The sequence below is a fragment of the Ahaetulla prasina genome, chromosome 1 (assembly GCF_028640845.1).
Source record: "Ahaetulla prasina isolate Xishuangbanna chromosome 1, ASM2864084v1, whole genome shotgun sequence".
Classification (NCBI taxonomy): Eukaryota; Metazoa; Chordata; class Lepidosauria; order Squamata; family Colubridae; genus Ahaetulla; species Ahaetulla prasina.
In genome coordinates this window covers 153,860,302-153,881,031 of record NC_080539.1, presented here as the reverse complement: position 1 = coordinate 153,881,031, position 20,730 = coordinate 153,860,302, and the positions used below count along the sequence as shown (strand labels likewise).

The 20,730-nt window shown below is 45.2% G+C and overlaps 1 protein-coding gene across 1 annotated transcript in view; it reads left to right on the top strand.

Annotated features, from left to right (window-relative positions):
• NOL10 (nucleolar protein 10) overlaps positions 1–20,730 on the top strand; it is a 58,404-nt gene that overhangs the window by 20,265 nt on the left and 17,409 nt on the right. The window contains exons 12-13 of the mRNA XM_058178421.1: positions 10,523–10,589; positions 12,670–12,722. Of these exons, the coding sequence (XP_058034404.1) occupies positions 10,523–10,589; positions 12,670–12,722 (120 nt within the window). The remainder of the gene's footprint in view (positions 1–10,522; positions 10,590–12,669; positions 12,723–20,730) is intronic.

Sequence of the window (20,730 nt, the reverse complement as noted above, 5' to 3'; positions counted from 1 at the left end):
AGTTGCATAAAAACTGCGGGCGCCCCCTGCAGTCCAAATGGCAGTACTCGAAACTGGAAACATCCTAGTGGACAGTTGAAAGCGGTTTTCCATTCATCCCCCTCTTTTATACGAACTCTGTAGTAGGCTTCTCGCAGGTCCAGTTTGGTGAAGAATTTTCCCTTCGCTAAATGTGCTAACATATCTTTCATGAGTGGCATGGGATATATGTTTTCGGCGCACACTGCGTTTAGGTTCCTATAGTCAACTATAAGACGAAAGGAGCCATCTTTCTTTTCCCGGAACATCACTGGCGCCGCCACACGAGGCCTAGCCGGTTGGATAAAGCCCCGCTCTAGGTTTTTGTCTATGAATTTACGTAGTTCTCCCAATTCCTTTTGGGTCATGGGATAAGCTTTTGGCTTTGGAAGCTTTACCCCCGGAAGGATGTCTATGGCACAGTCAATAGGCCTATGGGGAGGAAGTACGTCTGATGCTTTCTCACTAAAGACTTCGCAAGTCCCAGTATTCCTTGGGTATTCTCTCTTCCCGTCTATCCGCTCAATCATTGCCCTAACTTATCCTGGTGCAAGGTCACGGTAGGTCCTTCTTGGGTTTCCTTTTCCCTTTTAAGGTTTTGGAACGGAAACGTGGGACTCCGTTCTCCAGTTAATATGGGGTTCCATTTCCAACCATGACAAGCCTAACAACAGGGGTTGGTCCATTCCTGGGGCTACTATGAAGTTCAGAATTTCGGTGGTCTCCTATTATCATTTCTATGGGTTCCGTTACGAAATGGGCGGGCCTCCCCTGCCACAGAGCCATCTAACTGTGCAAACGCTATGGGCCTACTTAAGGTTCTCAACCTTAGTTCCATTTTTTCTACTAGTTCGGGACTGACCATACATCTAGTGCATCCAGAATCGAGTAGTGCTAGCAGTTCCCCCTTATTACCTGAAGAGGGTACGTGTAGATTAACTGGAATGTCCAAAGGGCCCCGAGCCCAACTCACCAGAAGGTCTTCATCGGACTCTGACGTGGTTTTGCTGTCATCAGTATCGGTCGACACTTCGCCCTCCTCCTTGATGGGCGTGCCCTTCTTGGCAACGGCCTCCCCCACTTTTGCTGGTTTACGCGCCTTAGCCGCTGGCTTCACTGGTTCCATTTCACCACCAGAGGTCGCGCTTGGCATCAACTTAACCCTACAGTCGGCTGCTCGGTGGCCTTCTTTTCCACATCTGTAGCACGCAGACGAACGTGGTCTTCCTCCCTCCAATCTAGGGACGTCCCTATAAGTTCCTCCTGGAAAACGGCCAAGGGATGGCCCTCCAATGCGCTGTCTTCTGCCGCGGTCCTTCACTAACTCGATTTCCATCTCTGCTGCCAGGGTGTACCAGCCATACAGCGTAGTTGGAGAGGCTCGTGCTCGACACAGTTCATAGAGATCTCCATTCAGACCATCTTTGAAAATGTCTACAAGGGTCACCTCCGACCACCCTCTCATCAAGGGAACTAAATCACTGAACTCCTGGTTATAATCAGCCACCGGCCTCCTCCCTTGCCTGATGGTTTTTATCCGACCTTTGGCCTTTTGCTCTGCCAGGGGGTCCTCAAACCTCCTCCTCAGTGCAGTCATAAAATGCTCGTAGTTTTGCAGTAAGGGGGAGTGGTTTGTATGTAACGACACATACCACGCAGCTGCTCTTCCGGTCAAATTATGAGTCACAGCTCTCACTTGTGCTGCCTGTGACCAATAATCTTCCCCCCAGTCTATCATGTGGTCATTCACTTTCGCCAGGAACAGTCCCAACTCCTTCGCATTTCCATCAAATTTCTCTGATATGGGGGGAATTTTTGGTTTTTTCCTTCCCCTGCGTGGCCTTGCTTGGTCAGCAGGTGGCGCCCGGCCCTCATCCAATTCAGCCTCCTCTGGGGAAAGAGTTTCCAGCCCTGGCTCTTCCGAAATCTCACCACCCTGGAAATCACCCTTAGCTGGCCCCTTTGTATTCTCTTCCTCCTCTTCTCCCTCCCACCTGGAGGACCGAATAGGGGATTCATACCTTTGACGAGCTGTTTGTCTTACTTTCACCTCACGGAAAAGACGAAATGCCTCCTCCAACTGGCGGTCGTCTGTTAACTCTCTCTCTTCTTTCCAATCCGAAAGTCTCACCGTGCCCTTTTTTTTTCTCTTTGTTACTCCAGACTGAAACTTTTCGGCACTTGGCTTCCACTTCTCCTCTTCCAGCCTTAATTGCTCAATCCACCGATCTCTGCAATCTTCCAGCTCAGGGTTAAAAGTGTCAGCAAAAATTCCTCTGGACGCCTCCCCCAGCTCAGCCGGCAGCAGGCCTTCCATCACATTTGGGTTTTCTCCCCCCCCGGTATTGCAATTGCAATCCTGGTTGGTAGACATGATGTGAGTTCCAGCTTAATGTCAGGCTACCTCCGACAGTAAATAGGAAAGAAATCACCTTGACTCCATTTGGAATGAAAACAAGTACTTTTACTTTTACAGTCTTGGTGGCAGCCAAGCAAAGCTGGAACTGAGACAAAATATGGCTAACATATCATATCCCCCCAATTGTCCCTCCTCCTCCAGGAGGTCAGGCTGGTCTGGTCCAATGCCAACTCCTTCACGGCCCCTCGTGGTAATCTTCTTCCACAGGTCTCTGGATGTCAGTCAACTTAGGAATGAAGTGTCGGTTAGAAAAGCGCGCGCTGATAACACTCAATAGTTAATCATCCCTCCCCCCTGTTATGTCAGCCGACACACATAATAGGCTCCTTTCCCTCACCCTGGACGGAGGCATGATACATCTCATTTCCTTAACAGTTTATAATACAGAAATAAACATTTTACATCTATCTACTGATATAATCATTCAAAACTATATGAAGATTGGAGTGGAGGCTGACACAAGCGAAGAAGGGAGGAATCCACAATGTCGGGGGCGGGGGGGGGGCGAGTCCTATTTCAGAGTCAGACTTGTGGTCACGACTATTCGTATCCTTTGTTTATTTAGCTGACTCATCCTGCATTCAGTGAAAACTAATGTTAAGATGGTTACCTTTTACCCTACTCTTAGTCTAGGCCAGGGGTCTGCAAACTTGGCTCTTTTAAGACTTGTGGACTTCAACTCCCAGAGTTCCTCAGCCAGCAGCTGGCTGAGGAACTCTGGGAGTTGAAGTCCACAAGTCTTAAAAGAGCCAAGTTTGCAGACCCCTAGTCTAGGCCATGGCACCTCTACACACTAATCTCCACATCTCTGGCTTCTGGGGAGCTGTTCTAGTACAACTATTTCACTTTCCAGATGTCCACATGCTCCAGAATTCTCAGCAGGGGCCACTGTGATAGCAGGTTGAAGTCTGGCTGCAATTTAACGTGCTGGTTTCAACTTCCAATTAGGGTGTGGTGGTAGGTTGCTTGGAGGATTGCATCTCCTCACTAGAGTTGGCCTGGCCTCTTTGATCATGCTGGGAGAAACAACTGGTTGTCTTTCATCCTTAGAAACCAGGGTGTCCACAATCTGGAAGCAATGCTTTTCAGGGAGATAGGAGTAGCCCTTCCATTGGAGTTTTCTTTATCTCTGACATTGTGTCTGCCTTCTGAAAAAAGCTGAAGGCTGAGTTTTTCTTGAAGAGTTTAGGGGTCTGATGCCATATGTTGTCTCTGAGTTTTAATTATTTTATGTGTTATATATATATATAAAAGCCAAATATTTATTTATTTATTTATTTAATCATATTTATATACCGCCCTATCTCCCGAGGGACTCAGGGCGGTTAACAGGCACTTAAAAACACATAAATACAGAGTAAAAAACAATTAAAAAACTTATTCTAAACGCCAAATATTTAAAAATATAAAAAATAAAACCCAGTTTAAAACCCGTAAATTTAAAATCTAACTCAGTCCTGCGCAAATAAATAAGTGTGTTTTAAGCTCGCGGCGGAAGGTCCGAAGGTCCGGAAGCTGACGAAGTCCTGGGGGTAGTTCGTTCCAAAGGGTGGGAGCCCCCACAGAGAAGGCCCTTCCCCTGGGCGCCGCCAGACGACATTGCCTTGCTGACGGCACCCTGAGGAGTCCCTCTCTATGAGAGCGCACGGGTCGGAGAGAGGTATTCGATAGCAGCAGGCGGTCCCGTAAGTAGCCCGGCCCTATGCCATGGAGCGCTTTAAAGATGGTCACCAAAACCTTGAAGCGCACCCGGAAGGCCACAGGTAGCCAGTGCAGTCTGCGCAGGATAGGTGTCATGCGGGAGCCACGGGGGGCTCCCTCTATCACCCGCGCAGCCGCATTCTGGACTAACTGCAGCCTCCGGATGCCCTTCAAGGAGCCCCATGTAGAGAGCATTGCAGTAATCCAGGCGAGACGTCACGAGTGCGTGAGTGACCGTGCATAGGGCATCCCGGTCTAGAAAGGGGCGCAACTGGCGCACCAGGCGAACCTGGTAGAACGCTCTCCTGGAGACGGCCGTCAAATGATCTTCTAGAGAAAGCTGTTCATCCAGGAGGACGCCTAAGTTGCACACCCTCTCCATCGGGGCCAATGACTCGCCACCGACAGTCAGCCGCGGACTCAGCTGACTGTACCAGGATGCCGGCATCCACAGCCACTCTGTCTTGGAGGGATTGAGCTTGAGCCTGTTTCTCCCCATCCAGACCCGTACGGCTTCCAGACACCCGGGCAGCACTTGATAACCGTTGGGGTGGTCCGGTGTGGAAAAGTACAGCTGGGTGTCATCAGCGTACAGCTGGTACCTCACACCGAAACCACTGATGATCTCACCCAGCGGCTTCATGTAGATGTTGAACAGAAGGGGCGAGAGGATCGACCCCTGCGGCACCCCACAAGTGAGGCGCCTCGGGGCCGACCTCTGCCCTCCTGTCAACACCGTCTGCGACCGGTCGGAGAGATAGGAGGAGAACCACCGATAAACGGAGCCTCCCACTCCCAATCCCTCTAACCGGCGCAGCAGGATACCATGGTCGATGGTATCAAAAGCCGCTGAGAGGTCTAATAGGACCAGGGCAGAGGAACAACCCCTATCCCTGGCCCTCCAGAGATCATCCACCAACGCGACCAAAGCCGTCTCCGTGCTGTAACCAGGCCGGAAACCGGACTGGAATGGGTCTAGATAGACAGTTTCATCCAGGTGTAAGGGAAACTGATATGCCACCATACTCTCTACAACCTTCGCCGCAAAGCGAAGGTTGGAGACCGGACGATAATTAGCTAGAACAGCCGGGTCCAGGGAAGGCTTCTTGAGGAGGGGCCTCACCACCGCCTCTTTCAAGGCGGCCGGAAAGACACCCTCCACCAGAGAAGCAGTCGTAATCGCCTGGAGCCAGCGTCGTGTCACCTCCTGAGTGGCCAACACCAGCCAGGAGGGGCACGGGTCCAGTAAACACGTGGTGGCATTCAACCTACCCAACAACCTGTCCATGTCCTCGGGAGCCACAGGGTCAAACTCATCCCAAACAACGTCACCAAGACCACCCTCGGACATCTCACCTGAGTCATCGCAATTTTGGTCCAACCCGTCCCGAAGCTGAACGATTTTATCGTATAGATAACCGTTAAACTCCTCAGCACGTCCCTGCAGCGGGTCATCCCGCTCCCCCTGGTGAAGGAGGGAACGAGTCACCCGAAACAGGGCGGCTGGGCGGTTATCTGCCGACGCAATGAGGGAGGAGGCGTAGGAACGCCTCGCTTCCCTCAATGCCACTAGGTAAGCCCTAGTATAGGACTTCACTAGTGTCCGATCAGCCTCTGAACGGCTAGACCTCCAAGAGCTCTCTAGGGGTCTTCTCCGGCGCTTCATCCCCCTCAGCTCCTCGGAGAACCAAGGAACCGGTTGGGACCTGCGCCGGGTCAGAGGCCACAAAGGCACGACACGGTCTAAGGCCCCCGCCGCGGCCCGTTCCCAGGCCACAACAAGTTCCTCAGACGTGCCGTGAGCCAGACCCTCAGGAAGTGGCCCAAGCTCCGTCCGGAACCTCTCCGGGTCCATCAGGCGCCTGGGACGGAACCAACGCATCGGCTCCGTCTCCCTGCGGTGTTGGATGGCGGTCAGAAAGTCCAGGCGAAGGAGAGAGTGATCTGACCATGACAAAGGTTCAATGACTATTTCCTTTAAGTCCAGATCTCTCAACCACTGACCAGAGACAAAAATCAGATCCAGTGTACCACCCCCCGTGTGAGTGGGGCCATCAACTACTTGAGTCATGTCCAAGGCCATCATGGAAGCCGTGAACTCCCGAGCTGCTGTCGATGACGAGCCGGAAGATGGCAAGTTAAAATCCCCCATGACTAAAAGTCTGGGGGTCTCAACTGCCACCCCAGCAAGCACCTCCAGGAGCTCGGGCAGGGCAGCTGTCACGCAGCAAGGAGCCAGGTACGCGACCAGCAAGCCCATCTGACATCTATGGCCCCACTTCACACAGAGGGATTCACACCCGGCAATCTGAGGCACAGTGGTCTCCCTCGGCTCCAGACTCTCTCTAATCACAACCGCCACCCCCCCACCCCTACCCTGGGCTCTCGGCTGATGGAATACACGGAAACCTGGCGGGCACATCTGTACCAGGGGCACGCCCCCTTCTGCGCCCAACCAGGTCTCCGTAATGCCTATAAAATCCGCAGCACCCCCCTGAATAAGATCGTAGATTAGGGGGGCCTTATTGGCCACGGACCGTGCATTACACAACATCAGCCGAAGACCCGGGCTCTGAGGGTCTTGACCATCCGGGGAACGGGAAAAGTCTGAGGGCTCGGGGCGCGCGATCGTCTGCAAGCATCGAGCGCGCACCCCCTTAACACGATCCGAGCCCCCACTTCCGCCAAATCTGACCCTCCCCCATACCGTGCAAATAGCATCACCCTCAACCAGTGGAACATGAACTCCCCCCGTAACCCTCGGACCTATTAACTCACCGCCACGAGCATGCGCAGGAACTGATACCCCACCCGGCGGGTTTCCCCCAACACCCGCCCTTCCCCTCCCACCCCTTAAAAATGCCCTATCTAAAAACCCCCAAAGGCTCTTCCTCTTCGCATGCCACCTCTGTGGGTCCCAAGACCCGTCATTGAGGCCGGCCCTTGGTAATAAAATGGGCCATTCCTGCGAGGCGGGGGCACCTCGCAGGCGTAAGAGTTCCTGTACCGAATAGTGTAAACGAATCGTAGAAATAACACTCCGCTAGGGGATAGAAGTCGACGAGAGATGATAATTGTCCGGGGTGGCAGGATATTAGTCAATAGTTCTTCACATGGATACCCATCGTCTGATGGTGGCTGACACATGATGACGAATAGGCTAAAGATGGAGAAGGTGGAAAAAATAGCCCAGTCCTAAAATCCATGGGGAAACGAGGTGGGTGGGTCTTCTACCACCATCAGCAATGTCTACAGCTGTTTTTGGGTACGTCCTCCGGCAGATCTCAAATCGGTCTCCAAGCCTCTTCCATCACAGTTCCTAGGAACAATCCTGGCCAAAAGGTCCCAAAAGGCCATATAAGTGTCAATGACACTGCACATGGGTAATAATGGAAGAAGCGGGCCCACAAAGGCCGGGACACCTCCAATAACCACCACGCCAATTCCCTCCACTAAGATGGTCCAAAGGTGAAGATCGCTCCAGGCAAGCCCCACATTCAAGTTAGTCTAGAAGCTGGCCGTAGGCCAGAGGCCTGACCACTCCTCAGATCCAAGGCCTTTCCCAAAAACCGGGCCAGGCATCTCTGAGGAAGGCCGGTAAGATGTAATAGGCCGCAGGTCCCAAACGTGGCAGAAGCGGGGTAAAACGTCCTCAGAGAGCCTCCAAACAGGGAAGGTAGTGGAAAAGCCGGTGGGAATTCTCAACCCCCTTCATCCCGAGAAAACCAGGCTGGGGGGAGGTAAACATACCAAAGGTAGTCCAATGCTCAGCAGTCGCGATAAACAGGCCATGATGAGCCGACAGGCCTATGAGCCGCGGCTGCGGCCTCACCTCGCACCGCGCGCCCAGGAAATGGCCGCCGTTCGCCACTCGCCCTCACCCGGCCTCGTTCTCGGCAACCGTGACACCGAGAAGGCCTGCAGAGCTCTCCCACGGCTGCCGAGAAGATGACAAAGCGGGCCGGGGGGTATACGCAGCTCGGCTAGCCGCCTGGACGATGCCATCCCACGCCGAACATCCCGTCGGCGGCTCCGATCACCTAGCGAGCCGCCATCTTGCGCATGCGCAGAGCCTGTGAATATCATTCACTCATCACGAAATATCCAGAACGGTAAAGCCTACAAACTTGAAATTTGGCACGTATGTTCCTCTTGACCTCTAGATCCTCGCTAAGAAAGGATTTTTCAAAATGACCATCAGATCATTAGTATTTCATATACAATACATACAATATGCAATATTATATTCACATGCTCTAATGCTAAGGAGTTAGACGTTCTATTCCCCCTCCCCACCCGAAAGGAACTCTGTCCCAACTGCCAGTTGCTTTATATTAACACGCTCTGATGCTAAGGAGTTAGACATTCTACTCCCCTTTCCCCTCTGTTCCAACTGCCAGTTGCCTTATTCTACATAAAGTTTCAGACTCTAAGTGTCAATTTATCACGCCTGATCACATAGTTTCATAGCGAAGCACGGGTGTCCGGCTAGTGTTTTTATATTGTACATTTATACTGCACGTTTTGTGAGCTGCCAAGAATCCTGTGACTCCACCATAAATTTGATTGATATTAATCAACGAAGCCCATATTTGAAGGCTACCAGATTAGGAAGATAGGTATATCCATACAAAGGGACCTTCTGTGTAAGACCAGAAATGTGGACTCCTCACCTTTTTCCCAGCATACCACAAGCCACTTTTGCCATAGCCCAGACTTTACACAATATTATCCCAGTGTTCTGATCCCAGCATGTTGTGGAACAAAAAGAATTTTAACATTTCACTTGTTTTGAGGGTGAGGGAGTTGTTTTTATGGTAAAGAGGAAAGGGGCTGAGGCTTCCTCAAACAACTTGCGGTCATTAATACAATGTATTGCTCTCTTCAAAGCAATAGATCTTTCCTCTTTCATACCTCCCTACACATAGACTCCCTTCTAAATTAAATCTGGTTCTGGCCAAACATCTTTTTCCTCTACATGAAAATGTTGGAATAGGGTGTGGAAAATATTACAGTGGAACGGAAAATCCACACACTTCCCGTGGAAAGGGAGAAAATACTTTCTTTGAAGGCTCAGAAAAACTATGTTCATACACGCTGGATGAAAAGCATAGGGCAATGACTGATCCAGCAGGCAGATAGGAATTCTGGATTGTCAAATGTTTGTAGTACTCTGTTTAATTAACACTTACTCAAGGAAGACGTCTCCAGTGTATGAGCCTTGCCGGTGTGTTTGTCCTGTTAAAATCTTCAACATCCATGTCCCCAAAATGCTTGCCGATTTTTTGGTTTTGCAATCCAACCACTAGAAAAATACCAGAAGAGTCATTTCCTTTCACTGCATTCATTGCTTTGCTTTCTTCATACCTAGCAATAGAGTTGTCTGATTGACCTCTTCTAAATTCTTTGGAAGTAGGTGGAATTGGCTGCCAAGGAATGTAGGGTACCTAAATGGCTACAGAATCTGCCTTCAAATGATAGAGAATGGAGCTTGCTACAATCACCAGCATCATGATCACAAAGCATAAAAAAAGAGGACCTTGTGCCTCAATTATGGATTATCTACTGAACTAGACACATTGCAGAAGTGAAGAGCTAGGTGCTACAGAGAAGAGCTTGTTGGCAATAAAGATGAGTCTAGTCTAGCCGGAGCTAAGAAATTCTGCCTTTTTCTGAAGAAGAGATTTTGATAAACTTGACAACCATTTAAATCAATAGAATTAGACTGGACTGTGCCATTTGACTAGCTTTATAATTTGGTGCATGTTAATTATTAAAAGGAAATGTAATTTGGACATGGAAATTTGCTGCTAGATGTTCTTTGCATGGTTCAGGTAACAACTGGATGGATGGATAGATAGATAGATAGATAGATAGATAGATAGATAGATAGATAGATAGATAGATAGATAGATAGATAGATAGATGATAGATTAATTTTACACTCTTAAAAAGTACTATAAATTTCAGAATGCAACAGCTATAAAATATGGCTCTACATAAAATAGTGGAATTCAAAACTGAACTAATTCCTTCCTGAAACAGTAATGAATTGTTCTATTTAACTGCATATACTTCCAGATTAATATTAGCAATATGAAGGCAATAACAATATTTCTTCAGATAATAACATTTATTGTCTGAATAATTTATTTATTGAATTTATATGCCATTCATCTCACTGTCCAAAGAATCTGCTTAGTATAGTATAGTATAGTATAGTATAGTATAGTATAGTATAGTATAGTATAGTATAGTATAGTATAGTATAGTATAGTATAGTATAGTATAGTATAGTATAGTATAGTATAGTATAGTATAGTATAGTAATTCCTTACATCCTTTGTGTGCTTTTATTAAGAATTATGTGACTTTCTTTTTCAGGGGAAAATATTCACCTCTATAGAACCTGAACATAATATTAATGATGTTTGCCTGTACCCCAATTCAGGTAAAGTACAAAATAATCTGGATTTTCTGGTCATACAGACTCATAGCTTTCCTGACAGCCCAATGTTAGATAACCTCTTGAGAATTTGGAAGGAGGTGACCTTTTTCACTTTTCCTCTGACAGTTGTAACAATTGAATCACCTGTTGAGCATTTCAGAATTCTTAACGATTTTCAACAGCATTGGAGCACTTTCACTCTTTCAGGCTATCACAATGTTTCTCACCTTAGCCATTTTAAAATATGTGAATTTTAACTCTCAGAATACCTCAGCCAGCCATGTTGGCTGAAGAATTCTGGGAGTTGAAGTCCACATATCTCATAGATGCCAAGGGTGAGAAGCACTGGGCTATACTGTATATTGAATCCTCCATGAAGATTGGATAGAGAACAGGTTGCGATTTTCTAAAAATGAGTTCAGTTCAAGGGGTGATGAGTTTGAGATTTAAAGATAGCCATGTACTTCATAGAGGTTTTAAATCAGTTCATTCCTAAATTCCAAAATCTTCATCTCTCATTGAAAATGTCATATTAGAACTGGGTCATTTTATTGCCCCATTACAAAATTTCACTGTCGGATGTCTATGATGTCTTAACAATTAACATAGATTCTCTTTTGTGAATCTACTAATGTGATTATTCAAAGCAGTCAGGAATTTTTTTTTCATGTTTGAGCATGATGCCTTCCTGATTTATTACAAGTATCACTCAGAAAGTTTGAAGCTTGCAGTTTGATGGGCATCTAACTAGGAAAGTGTTTTATGATGTCATGTCCTTATAGTGCTTCTCTGGAAATACCCTTCCACTATCATACAGAAAAGGTCCCTTCACAACATAAGTACACATTTTTCCCTGATTAATGAATTGTTCTGAATATAAGTTTATATTGGAGTGGGGAACAGTAGAGATTAATCAAGGACCCCATTATATTCTTTTTGGTGTCAAAGGGAGGGGGGACATCTTTATTGGATGCCTGTTATTTTTCGAATGGGAAAATAAAAATACAAGACTTACCTGCTTTAAATAAAGTATCCCTTGAGTTCCATTCATATGTTTTGAAAGTCCTTGTGCTCTAGTTAAGCCTTCCCCCTCCCTTCCCCCCCCCCCCAAAGTCACTCAGACAATCTTGGCTTCCTGCTGGAAGCTGCACACAGTTGTATACATGTTGATTTTCACGGGAGCCAGGATCCTGCTGTTTTGTCACACTAAATCTGTAACTCTGCAGGAAGTTGATACCATTTGATGGGATTGGCTGAGTTTAATTAGAGTGCTTACAGGAAGCTATGGGTTTTTAATGCTTGTATCTTTTACTGCAACATATGGAAGTTATTATGGATGGTCATGTTTAAAAATTATTTCTGATCACTGTTCTTTGATTAGTGTTTTTGTTTTATGTTATTAACTTTCTTGTCCAGGAGTAAGGAGGGTAGAAATATGAAAAGAAATGTTGGATTAAAAAAAAACAACTTAATTCCTGCAAAGATTGTCTTAGTCCCATCTGGCTATAGGATGACACTTCCTTCCCCCGTGTTCAAGGATTAAATTAGAGATATTAATTAGAACATATCTCTTACTATTGTTAGAAACCAATTATATGGGATAATGTAAAAATTCAAAAATCCAGATTTATTCTAAGTTTCTTGGTTGTTAGAATCTGGTTCTCAATATAATATCCCAGATAAAAAATAATGGACATTGCTGACAATTAAAGTCAAACAAGATGTTGCCTCCTTCTCCAATACTATCAATATTATAGAAGAACAATTTCTTCTTCGTCAAAACATCAGTGTTGGTCTGACTTATGTTTTTCTCTTAATTAATCTGCAGTGTATTTAATTGAGTGCAAAGTACATCTTGGAAGAAGGGAGAAAAGGTTGCTTCTGGTTGCTTTGGGTTAAACATTCTGTCTGAGTTAGAGGTGCTACTATATCAGAGATCTGTTAATTTCTTTTTGAAAATTACTTCAGACTGTATGATATTTCAACTTTCCCCCCCACTAATAAACAATCTCCTCAAATTTTAAAATGGAGGAAAAGTTCTGAATTTGAAATCAACAATCTTAATTTTTTTTTCGATTCACAGGAATGCTGTTCACAGCCAATGAAGCCCCTAAAATGAACATCTACTACATTCCAGTAAGTAACATGGGTTGTTCAGTGATCTTTGCTGTTTTGTCTCTAGGCATGATGAAATAGACCTGAACTCTTTGTATTTAATTCAATTATTTATTTATTTATTTATTTATTTATTATTTATATTTTTATACCGCCCTTCTCCGAAGACTCAGGGCGGTGTACAGCCAGAATAAAACAGTAACACAACAGTTAAAAACAATATATCAATAAAAATCTAATTCGATTTGGCTAAAAGTTAAAAATTATAAGATAAAAATTATAAAAGACCCTATAAAACCCCATTAAATTCCCATTAGGCCAGCCCTGCTCGATGAAATAAGAAAGTCTTGAGCTCGCGCTTAAATGTCCGGAGGTCAGGGAGTATGCGTAGCCTCACAGGTAGTTCATTCCACAGGGCAGGTGCCCCCACCGAGAATGCTCTTCCCCTGGGAGCCGCCAGCCAACATTGTTTGGCTGACGGCACCCTAAGGAGGCCTTCCCTGTTAGAGGGCATAGGTCGATGGGAGGCTGCTGGTGGCAGTAGGCGGTCCCATAAATATCCCGGTCCCAAGCCATGGAGCGCTTTAAAGGTGATAACCAACACCTTGAACTGCACCCGGAAGACTACCGGCAACCAGTGCAGCCTGCGCAGGAGAGGTGTTATATGGGAGCTACGAGATGCTCCCTCTATCCCCTGTGCAGCCGCATTCTGTACCAGTTGGAGCCTCTGGGTGCTCTTCAAGGGGAGCCCCATGTAGAGAGCATTGCAGTAATCCAGGCGGGAGGTAACGAGGGCATGAGTGACCGTGCATAAAGAATCCCGGTCCAGGAAGGGACGCAACTGGCGAATCAGGCGTACCTGATAAAAAGCTCCCCTGGCGACGGCCGTCAAATGTTCTTCTAAAGACACATCCAGGAGAACGCCTAAGTTGCAAACCAACTCCCTGGGGGCCAACGACTCGCCCCCCCACAGTCAGCGATGGAACCAGCTGACTGTGCCGGGACGCCGGTATCCACAAGGGTTATACTGTACATATTTCAACGCATGAGTTACATTGCTATTGAAAAAGAAACAACCATAGTTCTTCATGCCTGTTTTTTATTTCCATCCCATCGAAATTACACAGGTTACTTTATTTCATTGAAGTTGTCATTTCATGATGGAAGTACCTCCATTGGCCAATCTAAGCAAGGTGGTATTTAGTTCATACTGCAATGGGAAATCACTAGAAGATCCCGGAGCTTTTCACAGTGATCTAGTGAGACCACTATCAAATCATTTTATGGGTTGGTTATCTGAGGGACCAACTGTCTTAAATTGTTTCTGTCCATCCAATACTTTCAGAAGAGTGGATGTGCTCCAGGGCTCCTGTATTAAAGATTGTCATTGTGTGGGTCAAAAGAAGTGTGTTTTCCCAGTTGCTGCCCCTATCCTTTGAAATAATATCCACCACACGCCCCCAGAGCTACAAAGGGTGCCCCCTATCCTGGGGTTCCGGAAAGTCCTTAAAACCTGCTTTGTTTCCAGGTCTGGGGTTAATGTAAGGGGGGAGAGTTGTTCTATTTTTATTCCTGCTGCTTTAGTCCAGGCTGCCTTGTTTATGTTTTTAACTTTTTAAAACCGTGTTTTGAATTTTTAAGCTGCCCAGAAGCAGTTCAAGTGGGCAGCCATAACAAATTTAAGTACCGTATTTTTCAGTGTATAAGACGCACCGGAGTATAAGACAAACTTTAATTTTGGGGGAGGAAAACAAACAAAAAAAAAGAATTCTGCCTCTGCCTACCAGCATCAGGAGCAGCGGCGTCCTCACTTCCATTCAGATTTTGATAACAGGAGCGGCCTGGGGAAGCGCGGAGGTCGGGACTTGCTTGGAAAAGCAGGTGCTGCGCAGGGGGCAAAAGGCAAGGCACTGCCTCCCAAAAACACTGTTGCCGCAATCTCCGCTGCCTGGAGATCTCCGTTGCCGACCCAGTTCCAAAAATGGGGTGTGCAGAGGCAAAGAAAGAGCATTGCGTTTTTGGACGATTCCAGGCAGCAGAGATCGCGGCAACAGTTTTCGGGTGGCAGCGCCTTGCCTTACATCTCCTGCGCAGCGCCCAGCAAGCCACCAGTTCTCCACTAAGGCTGAGGCATCGGTCAGACATGGGTTGCTACAGCCGGATCTGCTTAGAGACGGAGTCATAGTTTTTTGACCAAGCCCCTTCCTCCTTCCTGTTGGGCCCAGTTTCGACTCAGTTGGCCTGAGAGAAACATCTCTAGCAGATCTGGCTTCCAGCCCATTTCTGTTCGATTCTTTCAGAGTCACTGAGTTTTTTGACCAAAAAATTTCTTTTTTCTAATCAGGAAACATACTGGTCTACCAGGCTTGCTTCAGTCTAACAGAGCCATACTGGTCTACTTGCCTTTTTTGGGAGTGCACCGGTCTACCTTCTTTAAAAATAGAGACACCAGTCTACTAATTGCCTTTTTTTGGGAGTGCACCGGTCTACCTTCTTTAAAAATAGAGGCACCGGTCTACTAGCCGCCTACAGCGCTGATCAGCTGTAGTGCGGCCCTTTGAAGTGCCGCAGCAGATGCAAGACCGTTTTCATGAGGACGCACGGCTGTGCAACACACAGAGGCCAACAACCTCCGAAGGGTAGGAAGCAGCAGGTGGGTGGGGCTACATTCGGTGTATAAGACGCACCCAGATTTTCACCCTCTTTTTGGGGGTAAAAAGGTGTGTCTTATACACCAAAAAATACGGTAAATAAATGAACAATTTTAGCCTCAGCATTTTGAATTAAGACAGCCTGTAAGGCTGAAGAAAAGGCCAGGTTGATTTTAGATTTATGTGTAGCACCTCTTACATAAGAGGACCATCACTTATATATCAAAGGAATTTCATTCTCATCTCTTCTACCCTATACATGCTCCAAATTTTGTTCACATGGGCTTCTTACACTTTTAATAAGGGAGTTGGAAGCAGGCTGTCATTAGAAGCAACCTGTTCCCATGAATACATTGCTTGAATACATTGCTTTTTCATAAATAAAATGTGGCTAGGATAAAATATCATCCTTAGATATTAGGATAATAACTCAGACCCATCTCTGCCAGACTATATGGAAAAAATTGCCATGGGTCTGTGGACTTGTGCTTGAATACTAAATAAAGCATGTATTTGAAAGGGCAGAGAAGCTTGTGATGCTATGAAGGAGAATTCTTTGCTTTGATTTTCTGCTCTTGCACTCTAGTTCCGCATCTTTTCTTAGACTCATGCTTGTTTATAGCACAGATTATTTGCAAAAATTGCTACAATCACATGAAATTAACTGGTAGTTTCCTATGATTTCCACTTCTTATATGTAGAACACTGTGGACAAAGTTATCAATGAGACTTTTTCTCTCTTATGCTGTCACAGTGAAACATAAAATAGTTGATCATCAGATACCAACTTTTTTCACCAATGTGATTATAACTGTAGATGTAGCACTAAATAAAATTTTAAAAAATAAATTTGAAAGGAACACGCTTGTTGCTTTACTTGTACATTGCACACCCAGCATTAACTTTTTCCCTAGAAATCTCATATTTCCTTTCCTGGGTCTTCTTATGGTAATGTAGTGAAATACTGCAGTTCGTCTGCCAATATTTTTTAAGTACGATCTGCCAGACAATTGTTGAGTCTCCACAAAACAGGAAACATGGGCTTCCTATCTGTTTTTGGATAAGTACTTTCAATCTAAAAAGTAGCACGTTGAGCTTATTCACAACAAAGGAAATCCTCTACTTCCCATCATAACATGTTGCCTCAAAGGAAATGCGCGTGTGTGGGCATAGGTGCGGAAACCATCCCATGTGCGACTCTCAGGAAGTAATTTTGTGGCCATCCTGTAGAATCTTTTAACACATTTGGACCTCTGTGTCGGGTGTGGGCGGGGGGAGACCCTGTGGGCCTGATAAGCAGCTGGATACGCAGATGTGAAAGTCAGATACTTCAGTTAAAGGACGGTCGTAGATTGTGGACCAAGGTGGGTCTGGGTGGGAGAGGGTATTTCTGGGAGCATAAAATATTCCATGAAATGCTTTAGGTAGTATGTTGTGGACTGCACTTCACAACATAGGCAAGATTAAAACAAAGAAGAGAGTAGAGTGAGGGAAACACAACTGTGATTTAACTGAATTATTTTACTAAATTATACTTGACTAGTTAATATGATTATACTTCATTGAATTAGGAATTTCCATCCCACCGACACATAGAACATTAATGTTGATTGGCAGGATGGGGAGGTAGTCTAGAGATAGGTATCAAGACTTTGAGCCCTGCATGTGGCCTTCAGCACAATGGGTGCCAGGACCCCACCCGCCCATAGGGGAAATGGCTATGAGAAAAATAGAGAGCGGTAGGTGGGAGCAGGAGAGCCACACCAGGACAGGAGGCTTTGGGGAAGGAAGTGGGGGAGTCATGAACCACACCACACCCACTTTTGGGATTTCTGTTCAGCGATCTCAGATTTTGCACGCACGCTTTAAAATTTTGAGGGGGGTAGAAATAGGAGTGATACTATTATTCCTTTGATTTACTTCTCAAATCTGACACACCATTGAGTAGGTTGGGAACTGGGCGTGAAGAAGATGTGGCATTTATATTATTAGATATAGCTTCAGTTGATGAATATTGCCTATGTGGAGAGAAGACTACAACATTAGTAACACAAGAAGATTGATACCAAAACTTGGCATGATGTGTGTTTTCTAGTCTTTCATTTAAAATAAAAAATGTATTCAGTTCTTAATCCTGCCCCATCTGTTTGCAACATCCTTATTTTAAATGTGAATTTTTATGCCAAAATAGAATAGGAAGCTCTGCAGAGATGTGAAAACAAACATCGCTTTAGTAGTTAACCAGTGCAGCTTTGGGATTCCCATCACATTTGGTTGAACTATAATCCTTCCAGTCAGGAATATCTTTGCTGGGGAGCAAAAAAACTAGATGTGGTTTGCTATTCTGTGGTCCTGGAGTTGGAAAGACCAAAAATTTTCAAGCCAATTTCCCCACCTTTGGTGTGTGGGTGTGTGTGTGCTTGTGCGTCTATGTAGTTGGAAAGATTTAAATTTCTATAGGTACCATGAGCATTACAAGAGAGCCTGACCCCATTCACTATGAGAAGTATGGTCCTCACTGTGTCATGGAAAGCCCTTGAACTGATGGAATTATACCTCCACTTCTATATTTTAGAAGCTATAGAGGGCATTGGATAGTTATACCTAATGAGAAGGGCAGATATTAACTCTTATATAGCCAAAGGATGCTGTCATGACAAATATGAAATCTAATTTAGTAGCATATCATTGCTTGGCCAAAAGGACATTTAAATAGACCATTTCTGCTACTTTACAAAGTAATTGTAGACTTAGGTACAGGAAGGATTTTTGGGAATATTTGGAAATTATAAGCAACTGCTTTTGCATTCAAACTTTTAGGAAAAGCTAGCGTACTCCTTTAATATAATGCAAGCTTGGAAAAATCTAGGAAGAGATGCTTTCTCCAAATTGATGGACTAGTAAGCTTGTCAAATAATGAAGAGCACTGTTTAGTCTACTTATACAAGATTTTGTTTGACCAGAAGACAGAGAAGCAACATGTATTTTGTTTGGCTGTGTTACCGTGTTTCCCCAAAAATAAGACCCTGTCTTATATTTTTTTGAACCCCAAAATAAGCGCTTGGCCTTATTTTCAGGGAGGTATTATTATTATTTTGGGGCACGTGGAGCAAGACGGGGTTCCTCTTGCTGTCTTACCTGATTTTCAGCTCTTCCTAACACTAACCAGAAGAAATGGCGGGGACTGGCTACGCATGCAGTTAAATATTTTCGGGGAGGCTTATTTCGGTGGGTGTGCTTATTTTAGCTCATGCGCTCAAAAGCCCAATTGGGCTTATTATCTGGGAAGGTCTTATTTTTGAGGAAACACTGTAGCTTCTATTGACCTGCACCTCAGTTCTGTGATAGTTGATTATTGTGGACAAATGTGCAGCAGGATGATTTTGGGGTAGTACCAGAAAACTTCTGAATCTTTAGTTTGTCTGTAACCCAACAGTACTCTGGCCCACTTCATCTAAATCCAATTAATAGAAAAGAAATTCTGCTTAAAGAAACTAAACAGTCATCCCTTATATGCCCAAACAGTCATCCCTTATATGACTGTACCAGCTAAGATTTACTTCATTAGTAGAAATGTATGTGAAGACCTGAGTTAATCATCTCTCTTAAGGGGGTAAATGAAGCTAGATTTTGGAATGGTGAAGTCAGAGTCCTGCTCAGAATCCATCTGAAATGTGTCATAATCTGAAGTGAGTTGAGTTGAAGCAGTTTCTATAAAGAAGAATGAACCAAAATACCTCGACGTCGACGTTAAGGATTGATCAATAGGTGCAGGAGACATTAGATCAGCGGTTCTCAACCTGTGGGTCGGGGCCCTGTTGGGGGTTGAATGACGATTTGCCGGGGTCGCCTAAGACCATCGGAAATATGGGAAGTATACTTGCGAGTCGAAGAATCGTGCTCCAATGGTTGACTCCACAAGCCAGCTACAGGCTCTTCAAATCACTAGCCGAATTCAGCTTCAGGCGCGATGAATTAAAAAAGAGAGAAATCTTTGCTCTGATGTCTCCCTCTCAAGCCAGCTGCAATCACTCCCAATCGCTAGCCTAATCTGGCTTCAGGCGCGATAAATTCAAAACGAAAAGAATTTTATGGTTGGGGTCGCCACATCGTGGGGAATTGTATTAAAGAGGTCACAGCACTATAAAGGTTGAGAACCACTGCATTAGATTGAAGTTATCATTGCCAAAAGAGGTGGCACCAGGTTTTTTTTTTCCCAACAAGGGCAGTGAACGTTGGCTCAGTGTGTTCGCTAAAAGCTTTTGACATTACCTTCTTTTGTTGTTTATTTAACCAGACTCTCTTGATCTCTTAATGAGGCTTTGATGAAACTCGCATCACATTGCAGGTCACAGCATTGCAAGGTTATGAATGTTCTAAATTTCCATGTAATTTCTTTCGCCGCTGTATGTTTGAACAACCTTGCCATTTGTTCCCTCTTACAATACAGATGACTCAAACTGTATTAAATATCTGCCCTAGAAACAAGCAAGGTTCAGAATAAGAGATAAGCCTGATCTTGCCACAAAGGCCCACCTTTGGCCACCTAAAGGGAAGTGAAATTAAAAAGGGGGGGGCTCAGCAAGAAGGAAATGAGTGAAAACTATTTCTGGCAGAGCTTTCTTGTTTTTTTGGAATTCTCGTGGATTCTTTTCCTTGGGGCAACTTGCTCACAAGACTTAAGCAAGTATATCCCCAATCCTCATAGTGATTAACAATGCTTGAGAGGAAAGAAATCAAAACAAGACTGTGAGATGTCGAAGGATGACACATGAAGCACAATGCTGAATTGTTCTGGGTTGTGGATGATGTTAGAAATCCCTCGGCTGGTTCACAGATAACATTAGCGCAGAAACATAATAATGCATTATTATACTTTGCTTGGGCGGCATCTCTCAGCAGGACATCCATGGAGAAAAACTGCTTGTCCATGGGAGGATCCGTAGGATTCAATATTTTAAAGATTGTGCTCATAGTCTCCGTACCACAGTTCATTACGGCCTGCTGGCTTTCCGTTGGATGTGTAGTACAGACTTCCCAGGGTATTGCAGTGCAACTCCCAGCATGGTGTGTGACCACAAGTGATTGGAGAAGGCTGCTATGATATTCCACTTGGTGGGGTGTAAAGGCTAGCAATGGATTCATCTCCAGACCTCTGGTGACCTAAAAGAAAAGAAAAAGCTTTATTTATTTATTTTTGTTTTCCTCCCTTCCTTTGAATTTCTTTTTGAAGAAAAGGACGTGAAAGAAAAAGTAGAGACCAAAGAGGACGGTCAGTCATGAAGAAGAATAGAGGTCCTTTGATAGTTGTGTAGAACAGAGCATTTTAGTTAGTGCTGAACACTCTTTTCTGTTTAAAATCCAGTAACGCTTCCCTT